We start from the raw sequence: 21,367 nt of genomic DNA, 5'->3' as shown, positions 1-21,367 counted from the left end.
CACGAGACGCATTAACTTTTATGTCTCTTAGTCTAACAACAAGGTCGAAAATAAACTAGAAACGTTATAAAATCTAGAATTTGCACTAAGTTCTGCCTTAAAATGATTCAGTTAATGGTTTAATAATCGACTTGAAGTATGAGTATTAATAAATTTGTTCAATCTATGGAGTGATTGCATTATCATTTAATATTTTATATGCCTTACATTTCTAGACTCTACAACATTGTGTTATCGCTGAATAAAATTAATATTCCATCAGTGTTTGTGTGTTTGAGTCTATTAATATTTTATTTGATGATTGTTTACATATTGCTGATTTCATTTTGAGCTTTTACTAATTCCAATTTGTGTAGTATACTATTTTATCAACTAGTTTATTAAAATTACACATTCCATTAAAATTTACAGGCCAATGCCCGCCCACTTTTCCGTCTTGGCCCAAAGCCATTTGGCCATCTGATCGTCGAGAGCTGCAGGGGATACTGGCGCCAATTTGCAGTCACTGAAGTACTGTCCAGAAATATGTTCCAGTTCCGGATCTAGGGCGACATATAGTGTAGTTTGGGCTCCATTCTTTGGTGTTTTCATCATGGACCACAGCAGGGGCCTCAAAAGGGTTCTAAAAAAATATAGTTATTAAACCTAAATGCTTGGAGGAAAATCCATTGAAGAGAACACACTCTACTACATACTGAGCAAACTTGGTTTGGAAGAAGATCATGTTTCGGGCAATTTCTGTGTCTGCGATTCCGGGATTTAAAGAGTTCACAGTCACTCCAGAGCCCTCCAGTTGCTTGGCCAACTCGCGGGCGAATAGGATATTGGCCAGTTTACTTTGGCAGTAAGCAATGCCCTCATCGTAAAACTCCTCGCTGTTAATATCCTCCACATGGATTTGCCCACGTTCATGTGCCTTACTGGCCACTACAACAATCCGGCTGGGAGCTGATCTCTTCAGCACGTCGAGCAACAAGTGGGTGAGCAAAAAGTGCCCAATGTGGTTAACACCCAAATGGGTTTCGAAACCCTCTTTGGTGACCCTGCGTGGCTCCCAGAAGACTCCTGCGTTGTTAATTAAAATATGCAACTTGTTCTGCTCTTTTTTGAAGCTATCGAATCATTAGAATTAGAAATAATTTGCTTAGGATTTCGAATATGACTCACCCTTCTACGAATTCCCGAATAGATTCCATCGAAGACAAGTCACAGACGCGGGAAAAAACATTTGAGTTACCAGTGGCCTTGATGATGTCTAGCTGTGCCTTTTCCCCCTTTTCCTTGTTCCTGCAGGCTATGTAGACAGTGGCTCCTCTTCTTGCCAACTCCATAGCTGTCTCCTTGCCAAGACCAGTATTTCCGCCCGTAACAATGGCCACTTTTCCCGTCTCATCGGTTTGCTTTTTGAACTTTCCCCCCTGCATGTACAATCTGAAATAGGCAGTAGACATTTTTCGGTGCTATGGGTGGTAGAAAGTGTGTCGTCACTGGCACACACAATTGATAATGCTTTTCAGCGTTACGTTTCAAATAGGCGCCCCAACTTACCTCACACAAAAGGCGATAATACCGACAAAGCCATGAGCCAGCAAAAAGGGCGCAATTTTTTGCAGAAAACTAATAATGATTTCCATAGCTAAGCGATCTGGTCGTATTCGTGGTCTACTCGTAAATGGCTCGACAACCGAGTCTGCCAAATTTTATAGGTGATTTGCCGAAGCGATTACTGGACGACAACTGATAAAACTGATAGTGCAGCCTTTTGGCGTTCTCCGAGTAGCCGGTAATCTAACAAGTACTCCTGAACACATTTAGCATAGATATTTACGGCAAGAAACTTGAAGACTGAATATTCCCCGCAAGCCAATTGGTTGTGACACAGCTAAACTTTTGGACCGAAGGCTTAGGTTAAAATTGTAATGGATATATAGCTATTTTAAACAAATGATGTAGAGTTTGCCCACCAACCGGTTCCGCAGTACAAACATACACATTCAAGTCTTTGCCGGTTAACTGTTTTGTTTTTAACGCCAAGCAGTTAATGCCCCCCTGTAAGCCAAGTTGACAAATTTAGATAGATCTTTTTTTAAAAATAAAAATTTAACTTTAATTTTGGAGCGTCAGAAACATTCAGTGTCTATTTGATATTGATGGTTGCTGGTTTGGTCCATTTGTCACTAACTGCCCAGAGCCACTTTGCAGTTTGTACGTCAAAGGCAGCCGGAGCCATTTCCTTAATTTTACAGTCGCTGAAATATTGGCCGGACACCTTGTTCAGTTCAGGATCCAGAGCAACATACAAAGTGGTCTGCGCACCGTTCTTTGGAGTCTTAACAAATGGCCAGAACAAGGGTTTCACAAACAACCTGTAAAGTGGAAGTCGGTTAAAATGTCTTAGCAACATGTCCAGCAACGACTCACCCTGCAAAGAAGTTATTGAAGAAGGCCATGTGTCTTATAATCTCGGTATCCACAACGCCAGGATGGAGGGCATTTACTGTCACCCCAGTACCCTCAAGTCTTCTGGCAAGTTCCCTTGTAAATAGGACATTGGCTAGTTTACTTTGCGCATAGGCTTTGCCTTCATCATAGGATTTGTCACTATTGAGGTCGCCTGTGTTTATTTCACCACGTGTGTGCGCCAAGCTTGATACATTAACAACCCGACTGGGTGCCGATTTCTGGTGATAAAAAAGGTAATAAAAGTTATACAACTGTTTACAAACAATCATTGTGCCTACCTTTAGCATATCCAGCAATTGCGTGGTTAGCAGGAAGTGACCCATGTGATTTACGCCCAATTGAAGCTCGATACCATCGGTGGTCAAGGATCGAGGACAACGCATGACACCTGCATTGTTTATAAGGATATGCAGCTTAGTTTGTTCGCGCTTGTAGCTAAAAAAGTTTTCAATTAAACATCAGGGAATATTAAAAATAATTAAAAATCCTTACGCAGCCACGAAATTTCTAATGGATTCCTGCGAAGCAAGGTCACATTCTCTGCAGTATACGTGCGGATTCTTGGTTTCCAATACAATTTCTTGCCGAGCCTGAAAGTTAATACTTCATTTTGTTAGTTTTTGCACAAGATACTTTAAAATGATAACTTACCTCTTCACATTTCTTTAGGTTCCGACATGCCATGTACACCGTGGCGTTCCGCCTAGCAAGTTCTCGTACCGTTTCCTTACCAATCCCCGTGTTTGCACCTGTCACGATGATCACCTTGCCGGTTTCATCGGTCTCTTTGGTGAATCGGCCGCCTTGCATAAGGTCCCTGTAAAAAAAAAGGGATTAGAAAACTAGATTTCTGTATGGACTCAAGCTCACCTACTTTATACCGCATGCTGCACCCACCGTAGTGCCGGCGACACTCAGCCAGAAAACGGTTCGACTTCTTAAAAACGAAAATAATGACATTTTACGAAAAAAATACAAGATATAAACTAACAGAATAAACACAAACAGCTGAGCTCAACAGAGCTCTGTTATTCCGATACCGATAGGTTGCATCTCTGCCAAAGCTTCTCTCACACTGTTATTGTTGTTGGGCTGCTGAGAACAAACTTTACACGTAAATAATCCAAATTGCTTTAATTAATATTCCATCGCTTGGCCAGCACAAAGAGCAACAATTGCAGCGCCCACTGAGACGAAATCCGAGACTTGATCCAGGAAATCCCTTTTCCCCTTCGAGAACAGGCCCGAAATGCGACGCAATGCGTAAGTCAACGCCAACTCGACTGTTGCTTTTGTGTTCCTGCTGCTCTGTCGAGTGTCAAATTATTAGAATATGACCGACGCTGTTTCTTTCAGGCGCCAGCAACAAAACAACCTTGTCGAGGAGGATCTCGACGACGTGGAGGATATCTTTGCCCGCCCAGCCTATGATGACGATGAGTTTGCGGAGATGGTCCCGTTGGGCAGAAGACCCAATGGACACGCGCGCCTTGGTCGATTCGAAAACACCTTGGAGGTGAAGGTGCAGGAGGGCGATACTCTCCAAGCTCTGGCTCTGCGCTTCCATTGCTCCGTAGCGGACATCAAGCGTCTAAATAAGATTGACCGCGAGAATGAGATTCACGCGCACCGTGTCATCCGCATCCCGGTAACAGTGCACAACGTTCTACTGGGAAACAGCGGTGCCGATGCGCTACCCTCCGTCCATCGTAGTGGGAACAATAGTCCTCGGCACAATTTGGAACGCGAGCCAGCCCCAGAACGTAATCCTCTTGAGGATGCGCGCCAAATGCTGGACGAGCGACTTCTGGTGGCGTCCGTGAATGCATCCGGCACTGTCAGTGGCGACCAGCCATCCACAAGCAAAGCAGCTAGACAGTTTTATGAAGGAGCTCAAGGAGCACCCAGCGATGAAGGTGAGTCCTGGAATCTAGAGGGGATTAGCTATAAAATGGTCGCGGTTTAGATTGTATTTCAAGTGCTGTAAGGTTGGTAAAGTTGTGTTGAATCGTGTCAAGTAGTGTTGTAAAGTGTCTGAAAATTTATATCGATATACCCTTTTTTCGATAAACCGGCATCGATGATTTGCCCCATTGACAGAGCATTTTGCTCCCAAATTGTTTAGTCATTCTCGCCGTAAAACAAAAGAAAAACATTACTTTAGCATCATTTTCGCGCATAAAATAGTACAAAACTAAGTAAGAAAGATGCCGGACTACCTGGGAGATGATCAGCGCAAGGTGAAACACGATGAGAAGGAGGAGAAAGAAATTAAGTCTCTGGACGAGGGTGATATAGAGCTGCTGAAGACCTACGGTCAGAGCCAGTACCACAAGTCGATCAAAAGCATCGAGGAGGACATTCAAAAGGCGGTTAAGCAGGTCAACGAGCTGACTGGCATCAAGGAGAGCGACACCGGACTGGCGCCACCCGCGCTATGGGATCTGGCTGCCGACAAGCAGATCCTGCAGAATGAGCAACCCTTGCAAGTGGCCCGCTGCACCAAGATCATTAACGCCGACTCCGATGACCCCAAGTATATCATTAACGTGAAGCAGTTTGCCAAGTTCGTGGTGGACCTGGCTGACTCAGTCGCTCCCACCGACATTGAAGAGGGAATGCGTGTCGGCGTCGACCGCAACAAGTACCAGATCCATATCCCGCTTCCTCCAAAAATCGACCCCACGGTGACCATGATGCAGGTGGAGGACAAGCCCGATGTCACCTACAGCGATGTGGGAGGTTGCAAGGAGCAGATTGAGAAGCTGCGCGAAGTTGTAGAGACCCCGCTGCTGCATCCTGAGAAGTTCGTTAATCTGGGCATTGAACCACCCAAGGGAGTGTTGTTGTTCGGCCCTCCTGGCACTGGAAAAACTCTGTGTGCCCGGGCTGTGGCCAACCGCACAGACGCCTGCTTTATCCGTGTTATCGGTTCCGAGCTGGTGCAAAAGTACGTGGGTGAAGGTGCACGTATGGTGCGTGAGCTTTTCGAGATGGCGCGCTCCAAAAAGGCCTGCCTTATTTTCTTTGATGAAATCGATGCTATTGGTGGTGCTCGATTCGATGATGGCGCCGGTGGAGACAATGAAGTCCAGCGTACCATGTTGGAGCTGATTAACCAGCTGGATGGTTTCGATCCTCGTGGCAACATTAAGGTTCTCATGGCTACCAACAGACCCGACACTCTCGACCCGGCGTTGATGCGTCCTGGTCGTCTTGATCGTAAGGTCGAGTTTGGTCTGCCCGACCAGGATGGTCGCTCGCATATTTTCAAGATCCATGCCCGGTCCATGTCCGTAGAGCGTGACATTCGTTTCGACCTGCTGGCCCGTCTCTGCCCCAACTCGACTGGTGCCGAGATCCGGTCTGTGTGCACGGAGGCCGGTATGTTCGCCATTCGGGCGCGTCGTAAGGTGGCCACCGAGAAGGACTTCCTCGAAGCTGTCAACAAGGTTATCAAGAGCTACGCCAAGTTCAGCGCCACTCCCCGCTATATGACCTACAATTAAGTTTAATATTATCTGCATTACTTTGTAACGACTGCATCAAATTTGTAAAACATTCTGCAGCTGGCAAATCATGAAATAAAAAAAACCTATACCTCCATATATATTCTTTTGTAATATTTTCATTTATTTAATGATTGTGTCTGGCTAAACCTTCTGTATCTTATACTTCAGCTAACATGGAACATCCGTTTGAGGATAATGCCCCTCTTCTGAACCACATGTTGGTCGACAGACATGCTCCTTTGGTGCGTCCTATCCCAGGACCTTCTTTTCGCGCTATAGACTGGTCCGGATCGGACTGTGACTTGTCCTGGATTTGCCTGCTGATCTTTATACTCGCCCTGTGCGTCGTCATACCGCTGGTCTACGTAATCTACCTGGCGGAACACCCGCACCAGCACCACAGCGCCCAGTAGGAGGGGCTATAGTGCAATCTGTCACCGAAGTGATCGTCATTCCAAATGTACCGGCAACATACGACCTGTCTCTCAGCAACTCTCCTCAAATCAGCCAGGCGCATTCAAAATGCAGGTGCAGGCGGTGGAATTTATTTTTATACAAAACTATATGTAGATTTTATACGGACTCTTGTTGAATAATAAGGATTTAATGCACCGCAAGGCTTTTCAAGTTCTTCCACGTTGCAAGGCAATGGTTTTAAATGCGCTCCACCCAACTCCTGCTAACCCGAGCTAACGATAACCTATAATATACGATTGTGTTGTGAATTTTAGTAATCCCCCATCCCAAGTTCTTTGTCTCTTTAGGTTTTATTGAGTAAAATTATATAACATATTTAAACTAGAACGGGTGTAATGTAACATTATTTAGCTGAAATTGGAAATTGTTTTCGCTTAGGCCTAACAAGTACATAATACATATCTTAGAGCTAAATAAATAGTATCCATGGATATATTGTATAATAGTAAATACGAACTAGAAGTAACAATGGCACACTGCAGAGTGCCAATTGAAGTTAAGTACTTTGTTGTGTGTGTAATTTCGGTCTGGGAAATGCATGAAATGGCCATGGCACATGGTTTTTGGCGAAGATTTGGTTTCAATTATGGACTATGGTCTGGGTGCTGCGCCATTATCGTTCATTTTCCCATCCAAGGAAGATTAAACAATGGCTGCACGCCTGTAGATCCCCATTCTCGCACATTTACTTGAACTTTAAATTCTCAAAGAAAGCAATGTTGCTCCGGAGGAAGCCATGTCGCACTGGAACAGGACTAGCTGGCGAGGCGATTGGTGGCAGACCCTCCGAATGAATGGATGGATCGCTGAAAAAAGTCAGGTGTATAGATTACTTAGAACAATCAACGCATTGCAAAGCTTACGTTTCAAGGGATGATAGATCTGAGGCTATGGTGGACTCATCCGCTACCTCAGCCATGGAGACAGCATGCTCCAGTTTGTGACGTTTAGCCAGTGAAGAACCTGGCTTATCAGGGGTATCTGGTGGGGCAGCTATTCTGACCTAAGCACAAGGAAAAGTGGGTAAGTTTTTAGGGAAATCTTTTCAGTTATTCAACCAACCTTGGCCCGCCATCGTCGCTCTGGTTGCGTGTGCTTGCTGGTCAGGAGGAATGCCTGGGCCAGAGCTTTTACGGATGGCATGGCATGAGCCACTTCGTCTTCGATGACGGGTTTCTCCGCTGCTGGAGTTTTTGGCTGATCAGGCTGCAAAAAAGATGGGTTCAGCCGAGGATTTGGAAACTTATACGTGCCCAACTTACCTCATCATCTTCATCTAGAGACAAAACCTGACTGGGATCGATTAGCTTCCGCTTGGGTTGCAGAAATCTAAAGGCCGGCGGTGTAGATCCCCGTGTGGGAGTGCTCACGGGCGAGCCTATGGTGGGTGCAGAGTCGCCAGGTCCGAACTGCAGGACCACCGGTCGCTCCCGCTTTTTGGAGACGGACGAATCGATGGAGGAAACCGAAGCTGGAGCACTCTGGGCCGACTCCATCGAGGATGTTGTGGAGGTGCTCGGTTGCTGTTCCGCCGGAGTAGCTCGAATCACCGTAGTTTCCTGCTTATTAAAATCGTAGATGCGCACCGTATCGGACTCATCACTTGTAGTTGTATTCGTTGTCTGTACAGAGTACAGTGAAGGATTCGACTGGGTCTCCAAGGACTCGTCCTGGACCTGGACTGGCAAGGCTTTGTATACCGATTCCCCGGGCTGTTCCTGCTCTGTGACAGCCTCGTTTGCCTTTTGAGCCTTTGATGGAATATTTCAGGTTTGGTATTCGATATTCGGTAGTTGGTTTTGGGTGGGTGGTTGTGAGTGTGGAGTGTAGATTTGTTGGTGGGTTAGTACAGGTAGTTACAGTTTAATAAATAGAAAGAAGAAGTGTATAGTAAGTGTTTTAGTAAAAGTTATTCTGTAGAGTGTGATGTGTTGGAAAAGTATGATTTCGTGATGAATGGCAAGTCAGGCAGCAGCATGGAGGCAGTTAGTTTTCAATTATTTTCGAAACAAATGCTGTTAGTCGCATCCAAAAGCAATCCCATAAACATAAAAAAGTCATTGTACCATTGGCTCAGAGCTATCTCCTGGGAGTCTTGGAATCTTGGCCAATTTCCGACTTTGTACTCACCTATTCAATTGGCTTTAGGAAACTAAAAACATTTGTTTCAGTGGTTCAATGGTTGGATACTTTTTTGGTTGGTTTATCGTTTGGCTTTATTTGGAATTAATTAATGCATTATTGATATCGCTAGGCATATGTGTGTGGTTTGTTTTTTTATAAAAAAGAAACGTTAAAGGAGTGCATACAGATACGGTACAGGAATTATTATATTATTTCATAAAATTAACAGCAGGTATACTTGTATTGATTAAAAACAAACGTTGCATACTCTAGGGCATTAGCATTACGTAAGTATTGTAGTATTTACTAAATTACAATTAGAACACTAGCTCGACCCTCTCATTCAATATAGCATTTTGCTGTTGGTTGCTTGGTGGTGCAAGTGGTGGAGTGGGTGCAGTGGACGGTCATCAGATGGCCGGTCCAGTGCCGGAGATTCAAAAGTGCGCCATTGTGTGTGCTTTTTCAATTCTAGTTTTCATTCCTTAATTCCCGCCCCGGCCCACCTCGATAGTATGTACAGAGAAGTTGGCTTTTTCCTACGACTGACTAGTGTTTAAACTTTAAACTCTTGTTTTGACTAAGCTATGCGTAATTTGGCAAATATCCGTAAAGGCTAGAGACTAAGTCAACCCAACCCGACCCTGTACCTGACCCAACCCACTCATCATGAGTCTAGAAGAGCAGACTGTTGTTGCTGTACTTGGTGTCCGCACCACTGAAGCCGTTCAGGCAGCTGTCCACCCCGGAGTCGCCCTGCTCGTCCGTGTCGGGACGCAGAGCCAGCTTACCCGCCGGGAGCGGCTCGCTCTCGAACAGTGGATTCATTACGAAATCCTTTGAAGTGGTGGACACAGCCCGGAAACTGTTCCGCTTAAGGTCCTTGTGAAGCAGTTGCTTCTCGAACTGAGTGAGAACCCCGGCGGAGGGACCTCCGGCCGCCAATCGCCTCTTCGAGGCGGACGAACCAAAGGACACCCCGCTGCCGCTGCTGTGCAAGCTTAGGGTGGACTGGGTGTGCCGCTTGGGCAGGGAACTGTAGCTGCTGCGCCAGGAGCGGTGCGATCTCACATCAAAGTCATGATCGTCGTCTCCTATTCCTAAACTCGATTCCCGATAATGGGAAGCCGATGTGGAAGGACGTTCGAGAGGCGCTGCCCTATCGTAGGCTAATGAGGCACTGCCGTACGGTGTGGGGGACAGGGAGGGCGAGTGGGAGTGGGTGAGGGAGTGGGCGGGGCGGCTGTTAATGAACTTAAGCGAACTGCTACGGCGCACTGGCGTGGATAGTGTCCAATGAGAGAGGTCGGCAACGTTACTCTGAGCGCTACTTGAAATGCGTTGGCCATGCGTTGGTGGAAGTGGTTCTGGTTCTTGATTTACCTCGTTGATCACAATGTCCTCAGCATCCTCAGCGGAGATGGCAGCACTGGCAGTGGCATTAGTCCTTACACTTCCAGGAGTGCCATTGGGGGCATCGTTGATATAGTAATCGCGACTATAGCTATTGGTTAGGGATATTATAGAAAAAGAAAAGGACCAGTTAGAGGAGTTAGTTACCGCTTATAGTCCGTTTGTGGCGAGGCAGAATCAGTGCTTTCCGTTAGTGCCGATGCCAGAGCCTTCTGCTCGGCACTGGGACTGATGTTCGGCACATCCATGTACCGCTCCTGGGTGCCACTGATGCGCTGCTTCAGGGCCTCCGGTGCGTATGGGTTGTTTGGCATCTCGACGGCGTTATACCATTTTTTCACTTCGCGCTCCGCAATGGAACCTATAAATATTTTTCGGATATGATTTAATATCAAGGACTTGAAAAGGAGAGTGGGTCGAGTGAGTTGAAAAGCGAAAAGTAATCCCCCTCTTAACGAAACTGCTTGCATTTCAAAAACATATCCTTTATTTCAAATTTTTAAATACATTTATATTATTTTCTAATATTTTAACATTCATAATATATTTTAATATATTTTTGAAATAAAGGCATGTTCTTCTAATAGTTACTCTTCGCTTTTATTTTTGGTTAATACTTGAATCGACCCACTAGATTGTTGGGCGGGACACAAAACACACACACATAGACAGACAGTGACAGTGAAGCCAGGCTAGGGAATCAAGGGTAACAACAAACACCGAGTGATGACAGTTATGGCCTTAACCCTGGGTTACCTGGCACAAAGCGCCGCAACAGTACAACATCGTCATCGGAAACATCGTCCGGTTGGGCAACCTTCGGGCCACCGTTGGTTAGTTCACTGCCAATGTCATTGACCGACTTGTTTGACCATCTCAGGGAACCATTTGTTAGTTTTCCGTTAGTGCGTCTACTGGCCGAATGGGAGGTGTTAGTTTTGGTTAGAGTTAGATGTAAGTTGGCGTGCGAGGTGCGATTAGAGTTTGTGTTAGTACTCGGGGATCGATGCTCGTCCAGGACTAAGACCCTTTCGCTAACAAAGTCCTGCTCATAGTCGGCCTCGCCGTTGAACGTCTCACAGGCCGTGGACGGCTCACTCTCGTCGCTGTGATTCGACTCTGAACTCAATTGATCTGAGAAGAGAATGTCGTTGATAAAGTTATAGGTGATTTCACCGAGACTAACCGCAATGAATGACTCTGTGTCTATATCGAGCTCATCTGCCAGGTCGCGGGTTGTCTGACTGGCTCTATCCCATCGAAGGATGGTCGCTAAACTGTCGCTAACTGGAACCCTATCGTCTATAGTTTCTACAGGAGATTCTTGCTCGACCATCAAACTAGCAACTTCTGTACTAGCCTCGTCTAAAAAACTTGGTTCAGTCTTAACTATTTCAAAATTATCAAGTTGAGAAATTTCTAGTAAACTCTCTGGAGGATCTGAATCCTCTACACATTCAGTCTCACTTGGAGCTACTGTATCTTCTATTTCGACTTCAGGAGGTGGAGTTTCTACTCTTCCAGTTGGCGGAATCATCTCTACTTGAGGCTCTGAGCCATCTTCATTTAGTTCTTGGAACAAGCTCGGATATTCATCGCAGACAACATCCTCTATCGTATCATCCATGGAGTCGAAGGAACTCAGGTACTTGTGCATGATCAAAGCCCGGCGTCGTCTTCGTTCGATCGTTGCCAAAAGTCGTTTGTCTTTTATGTAAAACTTGCAAATGGTGCCCAGGAGGTTCACAGGGTCGGATTTCAAGGAAAAGTTTCCTTCGCTCTGTATTGTGTCGGTTATGTTCGGCTGTCTTCGCAGGCACTTTTGAGATGCTTTACCTATAATGGAAGCATCTCCTATGGACGCACTTTCGTGAGTTGAATCCACCAATTCCTGGTCTGCAATATCTTGGTCAGCTGCGGTTGATTTTAAAGCCTCTGTCGCTGGCTCTGCATGAGCTAAGATTGTTTTTGCAGTTGCTTCAGCTTTTTCTTCAGTAGGTTCTGGTGAAGGAGTATCCACTGGTGCTTCCACAAGAGTTCCTGCAGCGGGTTCTGAAGCAGGAGTATCCACTGGTGCTTCCACAGGAGCTGGGATTGTTTCCACAGGTGCTGCAGCTTCTACTGCTACGGGTTCCGGAGCAGGAGTATCAACTGGTGCATCCGCAGGAGCTGGGATTGTTTCCACAGGTGCTGCAGCTTCTGCTGCTACGGGTTCCGGAGCAGGAGTATCCATTGGTGCTTCAACAGGAGCTGGGATAGTTTTAGCTGGTGCTGTAGCTTCTACTGCTACAGGCTCCGGAGCAGGAGTATCCACTGTTGCTTCCACAGGAGCTGGGATTGTTTCCACAGGTGCTGCAGCTTCTACTGCTACGGGTTCTGGAGCAGGAGTATCCACTATTGCTTCCACAGGAGCTGGGATAGTTTCCACAGGTGCTGCAGCTTCTGCTGCTACGGGTTCCGGAGCAGGAGTATCCACTGGTGCTTCAACAGGAGCTGGGATAGTTTCAGCTGGTGCTGTAGCTTCTACTGCTACGGGCTCCGGAGCAGTAGTATCCACTGTTGCTTCCACAGGAGCTGGGATTGTTTCCACAGGTGCTGCAGCTTCTACTGCAACGGGTTCTGGAGCAGAAGTATCCTTTATTGCTACCACAAAAGCTGGCATTGTTTCCACAGGTCCTGCAGCTTCTACTGCTACGGGTTCTGGAGCAGGGGTATCCACTGGTGCTTCCACAGGAGCTGGGATTGTTTCCGCAGGTTCTGCAGCTTCTGCTGCTACGGGTTCTGGAGCAAGGGTATCCACTGGTGCTTCCACAGGAGCTGGGAGTGTTTCCACAGGAGCTACAGCTTCTACTGCAGCAGAATCTGGAGCAGGTGTATCCACTGGTGCTTCAACAGGAGCTGGGATAGTTTTAGCTGGTGCTGTAGCTTCTACTGCTACGGGCTCCGGAGCAGGAGTATCCACTGGTGCTTCCACAGGAGCTAGGATTGTTTCCGCAGGTACTGCAGCTTCTGCAGCAGCGGGTTCTGGAGCAGGAGTATCCACTATTGCTTCCACAGGAGCTGGGATTGTTTCTACAGGTGCTGCAGCTTCTGCTGCAGCTTCCACTGCTACGGGTTCCAAAGCAGGAGTATCCACTGGGGCTTCCACAGGAGCTGGGATTGTTTCCGCAGGTGGTGCAGCTTCTGCTACAGCGGGTTCCGGAGCAGGAGTGTCCACTGGTGTTTCCGCAGGAGCTGGGATAGTTTCAGCTGGTGCTGTAGCTTCTACTGCTACGGGCTCCGGAGCAGGAGTGTCCACTTTTGCTTCCACAGGAGCTGGGATTGTATCCGCAGGTGCTGCAGCTTCTGCTGCAGCGGGTTCCGGAGAAGGAGTGTCCACTGGTGCTTCCACAGGAGCTGGGATTGTTTCCGCAGGTGCTGCAGCTTCTACTGCTACAGGTTCCGGACCAGGAGTATCCACTGGTGCTTCAACAGGAGCTGGGATAGTTTCCACAGGTCCTGCAGCTTCTACTGCTATGGGTTCTGGAGCAGGAGTATCCACTGGTGCATCCGCAGGAGCTGGAATTGTTTCCACAGGTCCTGCAGCTTCTACTGCTATGGGTTCTGGAGCAGGAGTATCCACTGGTGCTTCTACAGGAGCTGGGATTGTGTCCGCAGGTGCTGCAGCTTCTGATGCTGCGGGTTCTGGAGCAGGAGTATCAACTGGTGTTTCAACAGGAGCTGGGATTGTTTCCGCAGGTGCTGCAGCTTCGGATGCTGCGGGTTCTGGAGCAGGAGTATCCGCTGGTGCTTCCGCAGGAGCTGGGATTGTTTCCGCAGGAGATGGAGCTTCTGGATTGGGATGATGGATTGTTTCCACGGGTGCATCCACAGGAGCTGGGACCGATTCCACAGGTGCTGCAGCTTCTGCTGCAGCCGGTTCTGGAGCAAGAGTATCCACTGGTGCTTCCAAAGGAGCGGGAATTGTTTCCGCAGGTGCTGCAGCTTCTACTGCAACGGGTTCTGGAGCAGGGGTATCCACTGGTGCTTCCACAGGAGCTAGGATTGTTTCCGCAGGTGCTGCAGCTTCTACTGCAACGGGTTCTGGAGCAGGAGTATCCACTGGTGCTTCCACAGGAGCTGGGATTGTTTCAGCTGGTGCTGCAGCTTCTACTGCTACGGGTTCTGGAGCAGGGGTATCCACTGGTGCTTCCACAGGAGCTAGGATTGTTTCCGCAGGTGCTGCAGCTTCTACTGCAACGGGTTCTGGAGCAGGAGTATCCACTGGTGCTTCCACAGGAGCTGGGATTGTTTCAGCTGGTGCTGCAGCTTCTACTGCTACGGGTTCCGGAGCAGGAGTATCCACTGGTGCTTCCACAGGAGCTGGGATTGTTTCAGCTGGTGCTGCAGCTTCTGCAGCAGTGGGTTCTGCAGCAGGAGTATCCACTGGTGCTTCCAAAGGAGCGGGGATTGTTTCCGCAGGTGCTGCAGCTTCTACTGCAACGGGTTCTGGAGCAGGAGTATCCACTGGTGCTTCCACAGGAGCTAGGATTGTTTCAGCTGGTGCTGCAGCTTCTATTGCTGCGGGTTCTGGAGAAGGAGTATCCACTGGTGCTTCAACAGGAGCGGGGATAGTTTCAGCTGGTGCTGTAGCTTCTACTGCTACGGGCTCCAGAGCAGGAGTACCCACTGGTGCTTCCACAGGAGCTGGGATTGTTTCCACAGGTGCTGCAGCTTCTACTGCTACGGGTTCTGGAGCAGGAGTATCCACTGGTGCATCCGCAGGAGCTGGAATTGTTTCCACAGGTCCTGCAGCTTCTACTGCTATGGGTTCTGGAGCAGGAGTATCCACTGGTGCTTCTACAGGAGCTGGGATTGTGTCCGCAGGTGCTGCAGCTTCTGATGCTGCGGGTTCTGGAGCAGGAGTATCAACTGGTGTTTCAACAGGAGCTGGGATAGTTTCAGCTGGTGCTGAAGCTTCTACTGCTACGGGCTCCAGAGCAGGAGTACCCACTGGTGCTTCCACAGGAGCTGGGATTGTTTCCACAGGTGCTGCAGCTTCTACTGCTACGGCTTCCGGAGCAGGAGTATCCACTGGTGCATCCGCAGGAGCTGAAATTCTTTCCACAGGTGCTGCAGCTTCTACTGCTACGGGTTCTGGAGCAGGAGTATCCACTGGTGCTTCTACAGGAGCTGGGATTGTTTCCGCAGGTGCTGCAGCTTCGGATGCTGCGGGTTCTGGAGCAGGAGTATCCGCTGGTGCTTCCGCAGGAGCTGGGATTGTTTCCGCAGGAGATGGAGCTTCTGGATTGGGATGATGGATTGTTTCCACGGGTGCATCCACAGGAGCTGGGACCGATTCCACAGGTGCTGCAGCTTCTGCTGCAGCCGGTTCTGGAGCAAGAGTATCCACTGGTGCTTCCAAAGGAGCGGGAATTGTTTCCGCAGGTGCTGCAGCTTCTACTGCAACGGGTTCTGGAGCAGGGGTATCCACTGGTGCTTCCACAGGAGCTAGGATTGTTTCCGCAGGTGCTGCAGCTTCTACTGCAACGGGTTCTGGAGCAGGAGTATCCACTGGTGCTTCCACAGGAGCTGGGATTGTTTCAGCTGGTGCTGCAGCTTCTACTGCTACGGGTTCTGGAGCAGGGGTATCCACTGGTGCTTCCACAGGAGCTAGGATTGTTTCCGCAGGTGCTGCAGCTTCTACTGCAACGGGTTCTGGAGCAAGAGTATCCACTACTGCTTCCATAGAAGCGGGGATTGTTTCCGTAGGTGCTGCAGCTTCTACTGCAACGGGTTCTGGAGCAGGAGTATCCACTGGTGCTTCCAAAGGAGCGGGAATTGTTTCCGCAGGTGCTGCAGCTTCTACTGCAACGGGTTCTGGAGCAGGAGTATCCACTGGTGCTTCCACAGGAGCTGGGATTGTTTCAGCTGGTGCTGCAGCTTCTACTGCTACGGGTTCTGGAGCAGGAGTATCCACTACTGCTTCCATAGAAGCGGGGATTGTTTCCGTAGGTGCTGCAGCTTCTACTGCTACGGGTTCTGGAGCAGGGGTATCCACTGGTGCTTCCACAGGAGCTAGGATTGTTTCCGCAGGTGCTGCAGCTTCTACTGCAACGGGTTCTGGAGCAGGAGTATCCACTGGTGCTTCCACAGGAGCTGGGATTGTTTCAGCTGGTGCTGCAGCTTCTACTGCAACGGGTTCTGGAGCAGGAGTATCCACTGGTGCTTCCACAGGAGCTGGGATTGTTTCAGCTGGTGCTGCAGCTTCTACTGCAACGGGTTCTGGAGCAGGGGTATCCACTGGTGCTTCCACAGGAGCTAGGATTGTTTCCGCAGGTGCTGCAGCTTCTACTGCAACGGGTTCTGGAGCAGGAGTATCCACTGGTGCTTCCACAGGAGCTGGGATTGTTTCAGATGGTGTTGAAGCTTCTACTGCAACGGGTTCTGGAGCAGGGGTATTCACTGGTGCTTCCACAGGAGCTGGGATTGTTTCCGTAGGTGCTGCAGATTCTACTGCAACGGGTTCTGGAGCAGGAGTATCCACTGGTGCATCCACAGGAGTTGGGATCGATTCCACAGGTGCTGCAGCTTCTGCTGCAGCCGGTTCTGGAGCAGGAGTATCCACTGGTGCATCCACAGGAGTTGGGATCGATTCCACAGGTGCTGCAGCTTCTGCTGCAGCCGGTTCTGGAGCAGGAGTATCCACTACTGCTTCCACAGGAGCTGGGATTGTTTCCGCAGGTGCTGAAGCTGCTACTGCTACGGGTTCTTGAGCAGGAGTATCCACTGGTGCTTCCACAGGAGCTGGGATTGTTTCAGCTGGTGCTGCAGCTTCTATTTCTGCGGGTTCTGGAGAAGGAGTATCCACTGGTGCTTCAACAGGAGCGGGGATAGTTTTAGCTGGTGCTGTAGCTTCTACTGCAACGGGTTCTGGAGCAGGAGTATCCACTGGTGCTTCCACAGGAGCTGGGATAGTTTCAGCTGGAGCTGCAGCTTCTGCAGCAGTGGGTTCTGGAGCAGGAGTATCCACTGGTGCTTCCACAGGAGCTGGGATTGTTTCAGATGGTGTTGAAGCTTCTACTGCAACGGGTTCTGGAGCAGGAGTATCCACTGCTGCTTCCACAGGAGCTGGGATTGTTTCAGATGGTGTTGAAGCTTCTACTGCAACGGGTTCTGGAGCAGGGGTATTCACTGGTGCTTCCACAGGAGCTGGGATTGTTTCCGTAGGTGCTGCAGATTCTACTGCAACGGGTTCTGGAGCAGGAGTATCCACTGGTGCATCCACAGGAGTTGGGATCGATTCCACAGGTGCTGCAGCTTCTGCTGCAGCCGGTTCTGGAGCAGGAGTATCCACTGGTGCATCCACAGGAGTTGGGATCGATTCCACAGGTGCTGCAGCTTCTGCTGCAGCCGGTTCTGGAGCAGGAGTATCCACTACTGCTTCCACAGGAGCTGGGATTGTTTCAGATGGTGTTGAAGCTTCTACTGCAACGGGTTCTGGAGCAGGAGTATCCACTGGTGCTTCCACAGGAGCTGGGATTGTTTCAGATGGTGTTGAAGCTTCTACTGCAACGGGTTCTGGAGCAGGGGTATTCACTGGTGCTTCCACAGGAGCTGGGATTGTTTCCGTAGGTGCTGCAGATTCTACTGCAACGGGTTCTGGAGCAGGAGTATCCACTGGTGCATCCACAGGAGTTGGGATCGATTCCACAGGTGCTGCAGCTTCTGCTGCAGCCGGTTCTGGAGCAGGAGTATCCACTGGTGCATCCACAGGAGTTGGGATCGATTCCACAGGTGCTGCAGCTTCTGCTGCAGCCGGTTCTGGAGCAGGAGTATCCACTACTGCTTCCACAGGAGCTGGGATTGTTTCCGCAGGTGCTGAAGCTGCTACTGCTACGGGTTCTTGAGCAGGAGTATCCACTGGTGCTTCCACAGGAGCTGGGATTGTTTCAGCTGGTGCTGCAGCTTCTACTGCAACGGGTTCTGGAGCAGGGGTATCCACTGGTGCTTCCACAGGAGCTAGGATTGTTTCCGCAGGTGCTGCAGCTTCTACTGCAACGGGTTCTGGAGCAGGAGTATCCACTGGTGCTTCCACAGGAGCTGGGATTGTTTCAGCTGGTGCTGCAGCTTCTACTGCTACGGGTTCCGGAGCAGGAGTATCCACTGGTGCTTCCACAGGAGCTGGGATTGTTTCAGCTGGTGCTGCAGCTTCTGCAGCAGTGGGTTCTGCAGCAGGAGTATCCACTGGTGCTTCCAAAGGAGCGGGGATTGTTTCCGCAGGTGCTGCAGCTTCTACTGCAACGGGTTCTGGAGCAGGAGTATCCACTGGTGCTTCCACAGGAGCTAGGATTGTTTCAGCTGGTGCTGCAGCTTCTATTGCTGCGGGTTCTGGAGAAGGAGTATCCACTGGTGCTTCAACAGGAGCGGGGATAGTTTCAGCTGGTGCTGTAGCTTCTACTGCTACGGGTTCTGGAGCAGGAGTATCCACTGGTGCTTCCACAGGAGCTGGGATTGTTTCAGCTGGAGCTGCAGCTTCTGCAGCAGTGGGTTCTGCAGCAGGAGTATCCACTGGTGCTTCCAAAGGAGCGGGGATTGTTTCCGCAGGTGCTGCAGCTTCTACTGCAACGGGTTCTGGAGCAGGGGTATCCACTGGTGCTTCCACAGGAGCTAGGATTGTTTCCGCAGGTGCTGCAGCTTCTACTGCAACGGGTTCTGGAGCAGGAGTATCCACTGGTGCATCCACAGGAGCTGGGATTGGTTCCACAGGTCCTGCAGCTTCTACTGCAGCGGGTTCTGGAGCAAGAGTATCCACTGATGCTTCCACAGGAGCTGGAATTGTTTCCGCAGGGGCTGCAGCTTCTACTCCTACGGGTTCCGGAGCAGGAGTATCCACTGGTGCATCCACAGGAGCTGGGATTGTTTCCACAGGTGCGGCAGCATCTACTGCTACGGGTTCTGGAGCAGGAGTATCCACTGGTGCATCCATAGAAGCCGGGATTGTTTCCACAGGTGCTGCAGCTTCTACTGCTACGGGTTCCGGAGCAGGAGTATCCACTGGTGCATCCACAGGAGCTGGGATTGTTTCCGCAGGTGCTGCAGATTCTACTGCTACGGGTTCCGGAGCAGGAGTATCCACTGGTGCTTCCACAGGAGCTGGGATCGTTTCCGTAGGTGCTGCAGCTTCTACTGCAACGGGTTCTGGAGCAGGAGTATCCACTATTGCTTCCACAGGAGCTGGGATTGTTTCCACAGGTGCGGCAGCTTCTACTGCTACGGGTTCTGGAGCAGGAATATCCACTGGTGCATCCATAGGAGCCGGGATTGTTTCCACAGGTCCTGCAGCTTCTGCTGCAACCTGTTCTGGAGCAGGAGTATCCACTATTGCTTCCACAGGAGCTGAGATTGTTTCCGCAGGGGCTCCAGCTTCTACTACAACGGTTTCTGGAGCAGGAGTATTTACTGGTCCTTCCACAGGAGCTGGAATTGTTTCTAATTCAGCGGTTTCGGGAGGAAAAGGGTTTTCCGTTGGCGCTGGAAGAGCCAGGATTGTGTCCGCGGATGCTGCTGCTTGTACTGTGGTGGTTTCTGTAGCAGGACAATCGACTGGAGGATGCACAGGTGTTTTCACTGCATTTGAAATGGTTGCCGTGGGAGATACAGATTCTACTGCTGTTGATTCTGGTGCAGTGGAATCCACAGGAAGTTTTGCAGCAACTTCTGGGGCAATTTGTTCATGTACGTTCGAAGAACTTTGTGCAGAAATCTCTATTATATGATGCGAGACTCCTGTTGCGGGGGGCTCGGGGCTCTCCTCCTCGATGATATCCAGGGAGTGGTGTGCCAGCTCCATTGTGCGAGCGTTAATCTCGGCGAGGGCCAAGTCACTGAGCTCCTTGAGCGTATGCATTTCGCTGGGAGTCATGGCGCCGGGCTGTTCCGAGGCCGGAACCGCCAGCATAGGTCCCAGGGCCATGGCGGCCAGAATCTCGATCACCGAGGGCACAGACTCTCGCATCTGTTCATCGTCTAAGTACTCGACCGTGCTGAAGCCGGTGCAACCGTCGAGGCTGGCTAGCTCCTCGGAGTCGACATGGGCTGTAACACAAACGACTGCTAAATGCCGGAGCTTCAAGATCATGCACAGGTGGACTGGGCTACTTATCAGGGGACTCCGGGCTCTAAACACTTGGGACTGAGTCAACGATCTAAAGGGCTAATGGTCTAGTTCTAAAGGCTAACCTAGGTAAGTCATAGCAGTATGAGTTAGGTACAATTGTTGGAGGTGAGATGAGACTTTAAATGGCACTAACCTGCGATGGGAGCTGGAACAGGCTGCTCTGTCACAGAATCATCTTGGAATACCATGGGAGGTGGAGGTGGGGGCGACACTGGCGGCGCCACGCCCGTGTTTTCCACCAGAAGAACATTCGTGGTCTCCGTAAATGCGGGTTCGTGCTCCTCCGGCAATGTGTGGGAGATGAGACTGGTGCGATCGACAAGTTCGTCCAGAACGAGCTTCGTATTCTGGCCACCGATGAGGTGTTTGCTCAGAAGACGATCGTTTAGCTCGTTGCAGCGCATCAAGTCCAGCGAACTGTCCTCGGCATCCGAGCCCATCTCCGACAGATCACTGACCTCGTCGGCTGTCTTGTCGCCAATCTGAGCCCGGACATTCTCCTTGGGCGCGGGCACCAGCATGCCAATGCTGCTGGGAGTGGCTGAGCTGCGTTTCTTTTTAAATAACCAATTGTCCTCCCAGGTGCCATCAGCAATCATGCTCGAGGAGATGGAGCCTACATCTGTAAAAGGAGAAAGTCCTTTTATGATCTTGATAGACTTGAAAGATTTTTAAAACAATTACCATCCTCGGATTCCGTTACAGAGGCTGAGAAATCAGGAAGTGGCACCATGTGGGCGGCTATATAATCACTAAGTACCGATTCCCTCTTCAATTCCGCCTGCAGGGATTGGGATTTGCCATTCTATGGATAAGAGACTATAGGTTAAGAAATGTATTAAATTTCATCATAAAAATGTTCTTACATCCAAGACAATCTCATGGTCGGTTAGGCTGCAATCACTTCGTGGCTCTATGGAACTACCGGACGTGGTGCTCAAAGCTTCGGCATTGAAATTCTCGTCAATGTGATGACCACTCAAGTCCGGCGTGCTTTCCGCCAGTAGCCTTGTATTCCCTTCCTTATCCGCAATCTGTGAAAGAGACAAGACATGTTATCCCATAGGCCTTGGCATTGTGCAATTGAAATGTTGTTGAACTCGAAGAAACCGATTTGTTGTGGGTCAACCGAGTGGGTGACACGAAAAGCCCTTAAGTAGATTAAGTCCAGTAGCTTCCTAAAGTGGTCACTTGGCGACAGGTATTTCATCGATTCATT

General features: G+C 49.5%; 5 protein-coding genes across 19 annotated transcripts in view; 2 read left to right on the top strand and 3 right to left on the bottom strand.

Annotated features, from left to right (window-relative positions):
* Positions 1-278: 278 nt before the first annotated feature.
* Positions 279-1,990, bottom strand: LOC108132882 (retinol dehydrogenase 12). 2 transcript variants are annotated; one of them, XM_043210740.2, is made up of 4 exons: positions 1,549-1,990; positions 1,168-1,431; positions 684-1,112; positions 279-622 (listed from the first exon to the last, which is right to left on the bottom strand). In XM_043210740.2, exons 1-4 carry the CDS (start codon positions 1,632-1,634, stop codon positions 406-408), a joined length of 996 nt encoding a protein of 331 aa, XP_043066675.1. In that variant the 5' UTR covers positions 1,635-1,990; the 3' UTR covers positions 279-405. The 2 variants fall into 2 exon arrangements, with proteins under 2 accessions (XP_043066675.1, XP_017107945.2); XM_017252456.3 differs by having other exon boundaries at positions 696-1,112; positions 1,549-1,985.
* A 91-nt stretch (positions 1,991-2,081) lies between these two features.
* Positions 2,082-3,532, bottom strand: LOC108132968 (retinol dehydrogenase 12). 3 transcript variants are annotated; one of them, XM_070278820.1, is made up of 7 exons: positions 3,455-3,532; positions 3,338-3,400; positions 3,115-3,280; positions 2,956-3,053; positions 2,742-2,898; positions 2,422-2,681; positions 2,082-2,366 (listed from the first exon to the last, which is right to left on the bottom strand). In XM_070278820.1, exons 3-7 carry the CDS (start codon positions 3,271-3,273, stop codon positions 2,138-2,140), a joined length of 903 nt encoding a protein of 300 aa, XP_070134921.1. In that variant the 5' UTR covers positions 3,274-3,280; positions 3,338-3,400; positions 3,455-3,532; the 3' UTR covers positions 2,082-2,137. The 3 variants fall into 3 exon arrangements, with proteins under 3 accessions (XP_070134921.1, XP_070134922.1, XP_017108085.2); XM_070278821.1 differs by having other exon boundaries at positions 3,334-3,474; XM_017252596.3 differs by having other exon boundaries at positions 3,338-3,472.
* A 53-nt stretch (positions 3,533-3,585) lies between these two features.
* LOC108132969 (lysM and putative peptidoglycan-binding domain-containing protein 4) lies at positions 3,586-6,773 on the top strand. Its single transcript, XM_017252597.3, has 3 exons — positions 3,586-3,726; positions 3,820-4,379; positions 6,144-6,773. Exons 1-3 carry the CDS (start codon positions 3,713-3,715, stop codon positions 6,386-6,388), a joined length of 819 nt encoding a protein of 272 aa, XP_017108086.1. The 5' UTR covers positions 3,586-3,712; the 3' UTR covers positions 6,389-6,773.
* On the top strand, positions 4,528-6,071 carry Rpt1 (26S proteasome regulatory subunit Rpt1). Its single transcript, XM_017252595.3, has one exon. It carries the CDS (start codon positions 4,671-4,673, stop codon positions 5,970-5,972), a length of 1,302 nt encoding a protein of 433 aa, XP_017108084.1. The 5' UTR covers positions 4,528-4,670; the 3' UTR covers positions 5,973-6,071.
* Positions 6,724-21,367, bottom strand: part of M7BP (Myosin-7a binding protein) — a 29,855-nt gene continuing 15,211 nt past the window's right edge. For 6 of the 12 annotated variants that reach the window (XM_070278813.1, XM_070278814.1, XM_070278816.1 and 3 more), the window contains 10 exons: positions 21,015-21,182; positions 20,833-20,953; positions 20,282-20,770; positions 10,746-11,123; positions 10,137-10,350; positions 9,960-10,080; positions 7,715-8,203; positions 7,515-7,658; positions 7,316-7,455; positions 6,724-7,258 (listed from right to left, as the gene is read on the bottom strand). In XM_070278813.1, the coding sequence (XP_070134914.1) occupies positions 7,138-7,258; positions 7,316-7,455; positions 7,515-7,658; positions 7,715-8,203; positions 9,960-10,080; positions 10,137-10,350; positions 10,746-11,123; positions 20,282-20,770; positions 20,833-20,953; positions 21,015-21,182 (2,385 nt within the window). In that variant the 3' untranslated portion in view covers positions 6,724-7,137. Of the gene's footprint in view, positions 7,259-7,315; positions 7,456-7,514; positions 7,659-7,714; positions 8,204-8,639; positions 10,081-10,136; positions 10,351-10,745; positions 11,124-20,281; positions 20,771-20,832; positions 20,954-21,014; positions 21,183-21,367 lie in introns of those variants that run through there. The other 6 variants (XM_070278817.1, XM_017252588.3, XM_017252590.3 and 3 more) reach the window with 3 other exon arrangements.

The sequence above is a fragment of the Drosophila bipectinata genome, chromosome 2R, assembly GCF_030179905.1.
Source record: "Drosophila bipectinata strain 14024-0381.07 chromosome 2R, DbipHiC1v2, whole genome shotgun sequence".
Taxonomy (NCBI): domain Eukaryota; kingdom Metazoa; phylum Arthropoda; class Insecta; order Diptera; family Drosophilidae; genus Drosophila; species Drosophila bipectinata.
The sequence above is the reverse complement of the archived record's forward strand: the minus strand, read 5'-3'. Positions and strand labels throughout refer to the sequence as shown.

Excerpts from the sequence above, each read along its gene's own strand:
- LOC108132882 (XM_043210740.2), bottom strand. The coding sequence starts at position 1,634 with ATGGAAATCATTATTAGTTTTCTGCAAAAAATTGCGCCCTTTTTGCTG. Across the intron at positions 1,113-1,167 it reads ATTCGGGAATTCGTAGAAGG|CTTCAAAAAAGAGCAGAACA; the intron begins GTGAGTCATATT and ends ATGATTCGATAG. Across the intron at positions 623-683 it reads TTTGCTCAGTATGTAGTAGA|AACCCTTTTGAGGCCCCTGC; the intron begins GTGTGTTCTCTT and ends ATATTTTTTTAG.
- Rpt1 (XM_017252595.3), top strand. The coding sequence starts at position 4,671 with ATGCCGGACTACCTGGGAGATGATCAGCGCAAGGTGAAACACGATGAG.
- LOC108132969 (XM_017252597.3), top strand. Across the intron at positions 4,380-6,143 it reads AGGAGCACCCAGCGATGAAG|CTAACATGGAACATCCGTTT; the intron begins GTGAGTCCTGGA and ends CTTATACTTCAG.
- LOC108132968 (XM_017252596.3), bottom strand. The coding sequence starts at position 3,423 with ATGTCATTATTTTCGTTTTTAAGAAGTCGAACCGTTTTCTGGCTGAGT. Across the intron at positions 3,054-3,114 it reads ACCTAAAGAAATGTGAAGAG|GCTCGGCAAGAAATTGTATT; the intron begins GTAAGTTATCAT and ends ATTAACTTTCAG. Across the intron at positions 2,367-2,421 it reads TTCAATAACTTCTTTGCAGG|GTTGTTTGTGAAACCCTTGT; the intron begins GTGAGTCGTTGC and ends TCCACTTTACAG.